Source organism: Ruditapes philippinarum, unplaced genomic scaffold (genome assembly GCF_026571515.1).
Source record: "Ruditapes philippinarum isolate M1 unplaced genomic scaffold, ASM2657151v2 ctg149_1_1_1_1, whole genome shotgun sequence".
NCBI classification, from domain to species: Eukaryota; Metazoa; Mollusca; class Bivalvia; order Venerida; family Veneridae; genus Ruditapes; species Ruditapes philippinarum.
This window is the reverse complement of record NW_026859317.1, coordinates 607,783-620,034: the sequence shown is the minus strand read 5'-3', so window position 1 is coordinate 620,034 and position 12,252 is coordinate 607,783. Positions and strand designations below refer to the sequence as shown.

General features: G+C 33.3%; 1 protein-coding gene across 1 annotated transcript; it reads left to right on the top strand.

Annotated features, from left to right (window-relative positions):
• Positions 1–4,617: 4,617 nt before the first annotated feature.
• On the top strand, positions 4,618–5,290 carry LOC132756061 (putative nuclease HARBI1). The gene is made up of 2 exons (XM_060747036.1): positions 4,618–4,721; positions 5,008–5,290. The coding sequence occupies exons 1-2, from the start codon at positions 4,630–4,632 to the stop codon at positions 5,264–5,266; spliced, it is 351 nt and encodes a 116-aa protein (XP_060603019.1). The 5' UTR covers positions 4,618–4,629; the 3' UTR covers positions 5,267–5,290.
• Positions 5,291–12,252: the final 6,962 nt, after the last annotated feature.

The following is a 12,252-nucleotide window of genomic DNA, read 5'->3' as shown; positions in this document are numbered from 1 at the left end:
TCACATCTTATAAAATCTAACTAATAAATTTCCAGCAATTGGACTGCTCTATTTACCAATTCAAATCATTATTGGGTATAATCTTACCAATTTTAAATCATTTCCTATTGCAGAGTACTAAAAATTTCATATTATATACATATTGGACTTACTTCTCCTTTTAATTATCAGAGTCTAAAAAGTTCATATCATACATGTAGCTGTATTGTATTCATTGATAGTCTGAAATAATGATATTTTTATGCATTGTTTGGTTTAAATACTGATTTATCATATCATTACATTGATGCTTGTTAAAACAGTGCGTTGCCTTTTAAATTAAGATTTTTCATTCACCATTATGTTTATCAGATTTTACTTTTTAACATTTTAATTTCTTACATAATTGTGCTGCGGGACTCTTAACAGACAGAAATTTTTGCCAATATAGTAAATAAATAAACTTCAAAATAAATTGAAAATTGTATTTTTATGCTTTTCTTAGCCAAATTTGTGTAAAAAGTGTTTAAATGCTTTTCATTTTGGGTCATTTTGATTACAATTTGAATAATTATTCTTGAATAAGGACGTGTGCGAATTTTGCACTAAGATTTGTGGTCTAAACCTACATCAAATGGTACATTTATCTGGAAAAAATAATTTCAGTCCCATCATGTCAAAAAACCTCAGTAGGGTGAGTCCCTTTAAACTGATAAACTTAAAAACCAATTTATTTTTTGTATACTAGGACGAAAAAGAAACGCCGGGTAACCTATAATGATTGTTTTAAGGGATAAATTGTATTATTGGATTATTATATTCATTTTTGTATGAAATGTCATCTGTATGGAACCAGCTGTTGAAGTTTCAATCGATTTCCGATGCTGATTATGTGAAAAAATACCCCCTTTTAACGATGACCCTTCTTGTTTTGCGAAACACGGCCGGACATATCAGTATCTTGTGTGTCCTCCATGCGCAGCTGTGGCAGCCCTGATCCGTCTATGCATGGAATTCACCAGGGTGTTAATCATGGCCATGGGGATGTTATTCCATTCTTCATGCAAGGCATGTGTGAGCTGGACATGATTAGTGGGGGCATTTGGACGTCTCCTTACCCTCCTATCCAGTTCGTCCCACAAATGTTCAATTGGGGACAAATCTGGACTGAATGCTGGCCAATCGAGTGGGTGTATGTTACTGTTGGCAAGAAATTGCTGGCAAACTCTGGCGACATGGGGCATTATATAAATCTGACCGATTTTCATTATTTTAAGACAAGCAATAAAATATGTGTTGCATATTTTATGTACCCGGCGTTTCTTTTTCGTCCTGGTATATATTGAATGCTCCCTTAAATTAAATTGTGTTTATTTCTAAAATATGATCCTTGGCAAATTCTTGACATTTTTTTATTCATTTAAAAATTAAAGAAAGAAATGCATACTAAAATTGAAAACATGATAAACTAGAACTCTCGCTGAATGCGATTCATACCCCCACCAATCTCCTTGACAGAAGACGACTTGGAGAGGTGGTTAAGGGAACGACTTTAGTGGCACAAATACATATACATAAAAATAAATTATCTCTGGTGAAAAAAAGTCAAATTGTACTTTTAATAGTATAAATATATATTGTCAAATCATGTTCGAAACAGTTACAAATAACATTTCATTTTCCCAAAATACTAAAGATTTTCTAAGTTAATTTTTGACCTTCAAGTGTGACATTGACATTTAGCCGGCACAAAGGTAACATGGATTCTGCACATAACCTTGTTAAGGTGAACATTTGAGTATAGGATTGATAGAGCGGACACAACATATTTGACTATGTAAATTTGAAGACTTATAACTTTGTTAAAGGGATATACAGATTTATGAAACTTGACCAACATATCTAAATTGTGACCCTTTATATAGACACTTTTCTAGTTACAAAAATATTCAAATACATGTTAAAACTTAAGAATATTTTCTAAGTCAATTTTTGACCTTAAAGTGTGAGCTTGACCTTTACCCGGCAAAAGGGTGACATGGGTTCTGCACACCCTCTTGTTGAGGGGAACATTTGAGCCACGATTGAAGAAAATCTTTTAATTAGTGTAGAACTTACAGAGCGGACATGCCATACTGTCTAATATTATATCGTTTGATATTTGACGCGACAAAACGAATCCATTATAGACCCCCCCCCCACATTTTGTGGTGGGGGTATAATAAAATACCAAGCAAGTGTCTTATAACATAAAATTTATCAGGCTAGTCAAGAGTAAAATAACAGGCTTGGTAAAACCTCAACCCTTTTTTTTTACATAGTCATGACTGATCAATTTTGTTATATCAGACACTAGTATATCATTCAGTATCTATACATTACATGATGCTAATGTTTTTGCAGCTAAAATACAGAAAATGTAAATTCAGATTTTATTTCATTGATATTTCTGAACATTTAATTTATAAGTACATAATAAATAGTGGCTATTGGGCAAGTGTAGGTTTAATACTGGTTTTATTGTACAAGTTGAATAAAATCATATTATGCGAGCCCCTTAGATGCATATTAACTCCAACATTAATACCAGTTAATAAATATACACTCATAACAAGAGCCACCGCCGGGCGGGGTAACGCTCGACTTTTTACTTTTTCTATGAGCAAACAAAGAAATGTTTGCACATCAAGTCAAGGTCATTTATGAGTGAAGGTAAATGTCTGCCTGCTTATTATAAAGGGCTACCCTTGAAGATTACTATGTTAAAGTTTGAAGACAATCCATTCATAGATAAAGTTACAGCCAATAATAGCAAAATTTAGACATTTGACATGGAAGGTCAAGGTCACTTATGGATAAAGGTCAAGGTTAGTGTGGTCTACCAAAAGCTCTTGTCCAAAGGGTTGTTGTGGCCAAGTATAAAGACAATACACCACAAACCAAAACTAGAAATGTGTCCATAGGACACGGGTGCCCCCACCGCGCCACTGTTCTGTGAATCTTTTTACTAAGTCAAGGGAAATAACTCAAGAAATACTGGATAAATCCACAAGCGAAACCCCAGGTGCAAATCTAAATATGCTGAGCAACCTGCCCATAAGGTTTAATGACTATGCCAAATCCTTTTTGAGTAACTTGCGACACAAGTTGAAAATCGCAAAATTTTCTAAGTGAAGGGCAATACCTCTAAAAATACTATATAAATCCAGACAAAAATACCTGGTGCCCAACTGCACATGCTGATCAATATTCCTGTAAAGTAACATGACTCTAGGTCAAATACTTTTTGAGTTATGTGCGACACAAGTTGAAAATTGCAAAATTTGACTAAGTCAAGGGCAATAACTCTCAAAATACTAAAAAATATCCAGACGAAAATACCCAGGTGCACAACTACACATGCTGATCAACATTCCTGTAAAGTTTCATGACTCTAGGTCAAATACTTTTTGAGTTACATGCGACACAAGTTGAAAATTGCAAAACTTTACTATGTCAAGGGCAGTAACTCTGAAAATACTAAAAATATCCAGACGAAAATACCCAGGTGCACAACAACACATGCTGATCAATATTCCTGTAAAGTAACATGACTCTAGGTCAAATACTTTTTGAGTTACATGCGACACAAGTTGAAAATTGCAAAATTTTCTAAGTGAAGGGCAATACCTCTAAAAATACTATATAAATCCAGACAAAAATACCTGGTGCCCAACTGCACATGCTGATCAATATTCCTGTAAAGTAACATGACTCTAGGTCAAATACTTTTTGAGTTACGTGCGACACAAGTTGAAAATTGCAAAACTTTACTATGTCAAGGGCAGTAACTCTGAAAATACTAAAAATATCCAGACGAAAATACCCAGGTGCACAACAACACATGCTGATCAATATTCCTGTAAAGTAACATGACTCTAGGTCAAATACTTTTTGAGTTACATGCGACACAAGTTGAAAATTGCAAAATTTTACTAAGTCAAGGGCAATAACTCTAAAAATACTAAAAATATCCAGACGAAAATACCCAGGTGCACAACTACACATGCTGATCAACATTCCTGTAAAGTTTCATGACTCTAGGTCAAATACTTTTGAGTTACGTGCGACACAAAAGTGAACGGACGGAAGGACGGACGAAAGGACGGACAGACGGACGGACAAGGGTAAATCTAAATGCCCGCCACTAACGTAGGGGCACAAAAAGTTATGATTCAGGTACAAGTTTGCGGATGGCAACGCCGCCAAGACTATAACAAAACCTCTACTTTTTTCTTCAAAAAAAAAAGTTGAGGTAAAAAAAGTTGAATCTTAACTACAGATTCAATTAGTTCATTTAAAATTTATAAAAAATCAGATGTTATGCATTAAGTACATATCTTTGATGTATATACATTCTATATTTAGGTGCTGACCACCCTCAGATTTCTGGCGAAAGGGGATTACTTATCTGAAACAAGTGACCTGCATGGCATTTCAAAGTCATCCAGTAGCAGAATTGTTGGAAGAGTATGTGAGACCATTTGTAATAAGGTTAACAACATTAAGATGCCAGATCACACTCAAGCAGCAATAAACAAACAGAGGTTTCATCAAATTGCCCGCTTCCCCAATGTAATTGGGTGCATTGATGGCACCCTTTTACCCATTATGGCACCACCAGGGGCAGAGGAACCCATATTTGTATGTCGCAAAGGATACCATGCCATAAATGTGCAAGCAGTATGTGATGCAAATATGAGGTAAATAAAACTAAAAAAAATTCTCAATGGGTCTTTCTTAACATTGTAATGTTTCCTCTTAAAGCTCTTACTACTGTATAATCTAACATGCAAATTTTATCATACTCTTAAATCCAGTTCAAAAATATCTACTGTGCAGTTCTTTTTTCTACAGTGCATCTGTATTTAAACGTAACCCACGCCTGTAACATGTAAAGCTCTTAAAAGGCTGTTCAAAGGCCAATGAACTCACACATATAACATTTATTTGATTAACTTAATATCAGTTACTCAATATTGTTTTAAGGTACATAAATGCAGTTATACGGTGGCCTGGCAGTACACATGACGCTTTTATATTAGCAAATTCAACACTGCCAGGCATATTTGAATCAACTAACAATGGCTGGCTGTTAGGGGACTCCGGCTATCCATTGAAGAAATGGCTGATAACTCCGCTACTGAATGTGAATACCGAACAGGAGAGGCGTTTCAATGAAGCGCACATGGCAACAAGATGCGTTATTGAAAGGTCTTTTGCTCTTCTGAAAGCCCGCTTCAGGTAAATTTCACTTTATCTACATGGCATGTTCTTGTGATAAAAACAGTTATAAATAAAGAAAAAAGAATTATCATTTTAACATTCAAGGTTATTATGCCTAATGACATCAAATCAGTAGTGGTCTTCTACTAGTATTGATAAATTAAAATATGAATCACCAAGACTTCATACTTCAAGATAATAAGAAGTATAGAAGATAATGAGTGGAAACAATTCTAACTTTAAAGGTCCATTGACCTAAGGACCCTAAAATCAATAGGGGTCATCTACTAGTCATGACCTATCAATATGTGAAATTTAAATACTAAGTGATAAATAATTTTCAAGATATTGAGTGAAAACCGTTTTGACATTACAGTATGTGAAATATGAAAACTTTGTGAAAAATAGTTTTTAAGATAATCAGCAAAAAGCATGTGATCTACCAACGGACAGACAAGACCGACTGCCATTAGCAAAACAATATACCACCTCTTCTTTGATGGTGGGCATATAAAAATCATTCACTTGCTATAAACTGATATATATTATCTACAAATGTGAAACTGTAATAATAAAATTATTCAAATTTCGTTGAAAAATGACTATATTTTTTGCATGATACATTTTGCAGATGTCTTCACAAAACTGGAGGTGCACTTCCATACAGACCAAACAAGTGTGTTAAAATTATAGAGTCATGTTTCAAACTGCACAATATGGCGCTGGACTTAAATCTTCCAAATCCTAATACTGACAGCATTGTTGTTGACAACAATCAAGAAATCGTACAGAATTGTAGCAGGGATGCGTTTGAACAGAGGAGGAGACTAACACAACGTTTTTAAATATATATATATATATATATATATATATATATATATATATATATATATATATATATATATATATATATATAAAGGGAGATAATTAAATTCAATACAGTTATACTTTCCCCTGCGTGGGATCACTTAAGATACAAGTGTGCAGATAAATTGATAGAAATGAGAGAATATATACACACACACCACCACATCGATATGCCAGTCCAATTACGGCACAGCGCCTAGCAGTACAGTCATGAAAAACATAGCCACTGGTCATCCACCATCACAAAAATGATGGTTTCAGAAACAGCTTTATATACAGTCACAACTGCACTACACATTGAAACAAGCTCAACATTCAAATATATAGAGTTTGTTCTCTGTTATCATGTCTCACAAATCAACGATGACATTTTTATTGTCTTCTTCACTGATTGGGACCAGAGAACTATATATCTATTTCCGAAAGTCAACTGGATCACGTAAGATCAAGTAGATCCGTAGGATACAGTTGACTTTCGGAAATAGATATATAGTTCTCTGGTCCCAATCAGTGAAGAAGACAATAAAAATGTCATCGTTGATTTGTGAGATATGATAACAGAGAACAAACTCTATATATGTGAATGTTGAGCTTGTTTCAATGTGTAGCGCAGTTTGTGACTGTATATAAAGCTGTTCTGAAACCATCATTTTTGTGATGGTGGATGACCAGTGGCTATGTTTTCATGACTGTACTGCTAGGCGCTGTGCCGTAATTGGACTGGCATATCGATGTGGTGGTATGTGTGTATATATTCTCTCATTTCTATCAATTTATCTGCACACTTGTATCTTAAGTGATCCCACGCAGGGGAAAGTATAACTGTATTGAATTTAATTATCTCCCTTTATATATACTTTATCTGTCTAAATTCATTGTATCCTACGGATCTACTTGATCTTACGTGATCCAGTTGACTTTCGGAAATAGATATATAGTTCTCTGGTCCCAATCAGTGAAGAAGACAATAAAAATGTCATCGTTGATTTGTGAGATATGATAACAGAGAACAAATTCTATATATGTGAATGTTGAGCTTGTTTCAATTTGTAGTGCAGTTTGTGACTGTATATAAAGCTGTTCTGAAACCATCATTTTTGTGATGGTGGATGACCAGTGGCTATGTTTTCATGACTGTACTGCTAGGCGCTGTGCCGTAATTGGACTGGCATATCGATGTGGTGGTATGTGTGTATATATTCTCTCATTTCTATCAATTTATCTGCACACTTGTATCTTAAGTGATCCCACGCAGGGGAAAGTATAACTGTATTGAATTTAATTATCTCCCTTTATATTTACTTTATCTGTCTAAATTCATTGTATCCTACGGATCTACTTGATCTTACGTGATCCAGTTGACTTTCGGAAATAGATATATAGTTTCTCTGGTCCCAATCAGTGAAGAAGACAATAAAAATGTCATCGTTGATTTGTGAGACATGATAACAGAGAACAAACTCTATATATGTGAATGTTGATCTGTTTCAATGTGTAGTGCAGTTTGTGACTGTATATAAAGCTGTTCTGAAACCATCATTTTGTGATGGTGGATGACCAGTGGCTATGTTTTCATGACTGTACTGCTAGGCGCTGTGCCGTAATTGGACTGGCATATCGATGTGGTGGTATGTGTGTATATATTCTCTCATTTCTATATATATATATATATATATATATATATATAAACGATTTCCAAGAAGTTACTCATTGGCCCTAGGCGGAATACTCATAATCAGTCACATGACACTCAAAATCACTTGATAACATAGGCAATTTTGTTTCTATACATAGTAACACCTCCACATGAGCCAAATATTTTAAGAAATTCAATCTTTAGAAAAATGTATTAAGATCTTAAGAAAGATAAAAAGATTCATTCATATTTTTTGAATAAAATAAATAATATCATCGCCATTTAAGGTTGATAGTCTAACTTTTTTTCAGGTAAAGACTTCTTGTATCTAATGAAAAATTTGACTCCCAGTGGGGAAAGCAGATTTTAATAGTAAAGTTAATATTAAAGACATTTCATTTAAACTTGTATTTAAGCATAAAAGAAGAAGAAAATTTGTTTGTTTGTTTACTAAGATGCTATTTTATTTCATCTTGTGAACTTTAAAAAACAGTGTTCTATGGCACTTGTGAGAGTACTGTTTTGAAAGCTCACTCAATGAATTAAAATTTATCTTACACACAAACAAACAAATATCCTCTATCTCTTGAAAATGTTTCAATACAGTCAAAATATATATATATGGTGTTCAGATAGCTGGTGTCTATTTCCATGAAAGTGTTTGCACATTTTTTCCACTTCTGTAAGAACAATAGGGGATGAAAAATGTGTAAACACTTTCACTAACATTCAAGTAGAGTATTACTTAATAAGCCTTCAATTTGTTTATCACGCAAAATATGCAGCATTGACTCTACAGCTTCTGCAGTTCTCTTCTGGAAAGAAACACTCTCCTCCAGAAGCTGTACTTTTCTTTTCTTCAATTCCAAGGTCTCCCTTGCCAAGGCCAGCTTTTCCTCCTCAATTTCCAAGAAGCGCCTCTTCTGTACATCTTCAGCTGAGGTTAAAAATCCATAATTCAACAAGAAGTTTATTGCACAAATCAATTTAGTTCTAATAATTTGTCAATATACATTTCAAACTGATGTCTTACATTAAAATTGACTTTTAACCATTAAACTGCTAAACTGAACAGCCCTGTATGACTTTAGGCAAGATGTCTACAGTCTAAGATACGTCATATTAGACTAAATTCATCATGTTTCTCATTTAAAAGAGAAAAGATTTAAAATCACATGTTTCCAATAGGAAGTAATTTATCCTAAACACTTATTTTATTGCTAAATAAAATGAGTGTCTGTCTAATAAATAACAGTTCATAACAATAATGGCAATGAGTGTGACTTCTTGCACAGAAGAATGCAAATGAGCATTTATTGTACTACATACATGGTAGAGTCATGATATCACTGATTGTTTCCTGTTACAAAAAAAATGTAATGAGCTAATACTATTTTGCTTAGATTTTAACTTTGCATGCATTACATTTTCTGATACTGGTTGATTTAAAGAATGCAATAATTATACGGGGAAGTCAAAGACCGGGCCCGCGAAGCGGGCCCGGGCTTTGGCTTGCCCGGCTGTAGACTACACGTGTATATTTAAAAGAAAATCAAATAAAAAACAATTAAAAAATATATAGAATTCTATACCTATCAATGAAATTTTCAGTGTCAGTTCTAGTCGGGCGCCGCCATTTACAATGTAACTCAATGATAATAGGCGGGGTATTCCGATAACGGAACAAATCTCAACTTTTCGGATAAATGATAATCGTCGAGTGTTCCGAGTGAAAACGGAAGCGGTGCATGTAATACCGAATGACACCTTTAAAACGGAAAGAATGAAAGGAATTTTTAACGACTTCCCCGTTCATAGGCATTGCCTAATTTCATATTACATTCAAATTTATATAATTGCGATAGATTATTAGAGAATAGAAGATAATTTATTTACAATACATGAGACAGATAAATACTTACTGCTGCAAATACCCCGTCTCTTCTCCCTGCTCATGGTTTTTTCTGTAAATTGATAATTGAAACACATGTAATAGTTCTGTTAAATTTAGTCTAATTTTGTTACATTTTTAATATGATGTATGGTGACATCGACTTTCTTTTCCTGAAGAAGCAAAATTTACGCATGACAGCATTTATTTCTGCCTGTTATTCCTTTTCGTTATGATTTTCTATTCATCCGCATTCAGATATAGTCCGGCTACTGTGAAAATTATATTTTATAAATTTCACTAGTGGTTTATCAGAATATAATCATCTGATATATTACATCTGATATATTACAATAAAACACTGGAAAGCATGAAATAAACTGTCATAATTAATTCTATTTCCTGTTAATTATGCGTTATCTCCCTTCGGTGAAGAAAAGCAAAACGATTATTTTTAAACGGAAAAATGGAAAAGAGACTGCAAAAAAAAGTTGTTCGATACATACCGCTCTGTGACTGACACCCGACACTTTTTTTTCTTATTATGTGTAAGAAACAAACTAAATTTCCCGTTGATTATTTCAATCACGGACTGAGCTGCTTCCACAAGTGAAAGCAGCTCTCCGTCAGTCCAATTTGCCTTCCTGGTAGCGAGAGCGCTGTCGGACATACTTGATAGCAGACGACGAGGACTTATCGCGGGATAAGGCACGAGCGGCAGGCACGACCGGTTGGGTTTTTTTAACTTCATTGGGAAGAATTTGTCTTAAGTAAAAACTTAGGACTATTCCTAAGTACAAGACTTAGGAGAGTTTCTTGAAACGCTCCTAAGTGCAATCTTATTCCAGTCCTAACTTTAGTCTTATGTTTTAGACTTACGATTCTTTATGAAACGCACCCCAGTTTCATAGAAGATAACATAAAACATTAGAGGAAATATAATTTTGATATCAAAAATAAGTAACATTGGTGTTGAAGCATAAAAAAATAATTTCTCAATTCGGAATTTTTATAATCAAATCTCTTTCGATAACTTTATATTTTCATATTTAATCTTAGATGTACATTTACAAATTTGAATGAAAAGAAGATATAATAAGATAACTATATCAAATTGAAATCGACGCTGACTATACATTAATCAATTATTGTGATTATTTGTATGGATTTTGAGAGACTTTCATAAGTCGTCCGCCACATGCTTAACATGTCAAAATTAATAAAAGAACAGTCTCGCAGCAAACATATGTTATTGCAAAAAATTTTGTTTGTTGGATTTCATGTCACACCAAAACTGTGAAGGTCATATGGCGACGTTTTAGCTATACTGGTAGAAAAAAGCGCCCTAGGTTCCCCTTTCAATATTACTCAGGTACGAGCGGGCACCTGATGTCATAATGAAGAACCACATACCTTCGTAAGCTATTTGGATAAATTCCGCAAATAAATCCAAAGTCTATCTAACAAGTTTCAGGTTTCGTACTAGAATACAGCATAGTATGCCAATTACAGTAAATTCTAAAATTATTTATTTTCACGAGCTTGATATTGCATAGCCTGACAATATCTCGGTTGGTCGTGGCCAAATAAAATTCATTCAATCGAAATATATGCAAGTTTTTGAGCTTTTATATTTGTTTTCTTTTTTGAAATTATTTTAACTAAGACGAGTAAATAAGTTATCTCAAACAAATATCAGCAAATAATGCGTTTTGATAGTCAAATAAGAAATAGAGCTATAGGATTTTCTTTCACATTTTTATGTCAATATTCTATTATTAAGGTCGTTTCGATTAGGAAAACCAGAGTGTAAATTGCTAACTTTCCTGTACATGTAAAGAAGCAAGTTTATAGTGAAAATGTTATGTATATTTAACTCAAAATGCATATAATTGTTACCATTTTACATACTGTTTGAGATAGTGATTACGGAAAGAGTTTCTAAAAAAGCTTTCAAGCTTACTATTCAATCCGTACTATTTATTATTTGTCAATTATCATGTAAATGTAATACTTATAAATAAATATTGTTTAAACTAAATAGAAAAAGATGATTTATATAAAGACAGGGAATTCCATTACTAAAACTTTATGTTCTAAATCTTGTTTGTAAAGGGGTTTGGCCGTCAAACAAAGTTAAAAGAAATCGTATAATTGTATGAAATGAAATTGTGTTTTATATACAAATTGTCTGAGGATTACATTAGACTTACACATTATACGTTAGTTGTAGGTCTATGTCAATTTTTGTCAGATTGATAAATTATTCTTTAAACCAGATGAAATTAATCTTTGCACCGGATGATTTATTACAATTTCAATAAATACTGACAAAATATGTTTCACTGTTTTACCCTATATAAAGAGAAAGATTACTCTAGAACAAATTGTATATTGTAGTATCAAATGCTTTTAAAACAATAAAATACTGTTGAACCAATCAAGGTTTAATCATTAAAATTGCCCCAAGGATGTGAATTCTTCAAAAGCAATTTATTTATCAGCAGAAACAACTAAATAATATCAATGGATCAAGATTAGTGCGCACAATTTCTTGTACTAATTATCAAATGAATATTTCGTCGATAAATTAAACTTTTGAATTCCTAAACCT

Excerpts from the sequence above, each read along its gene's own strand:
- LOC132756061 (XM_060747036.1), top strand. The coding sequence starts at position 4,630 with ATGGCACCACCAGGGGCAGAGGAACCCATATTTGTATGTCGCAAAGGA. Across the intron at positions 4,722-5,007 it reads GTATGTGATGCAAATATGAG|GTACATAAATGCAGTTATAC; the intron begins GTAAATAAAACT and ends TATTGTTTTAAG.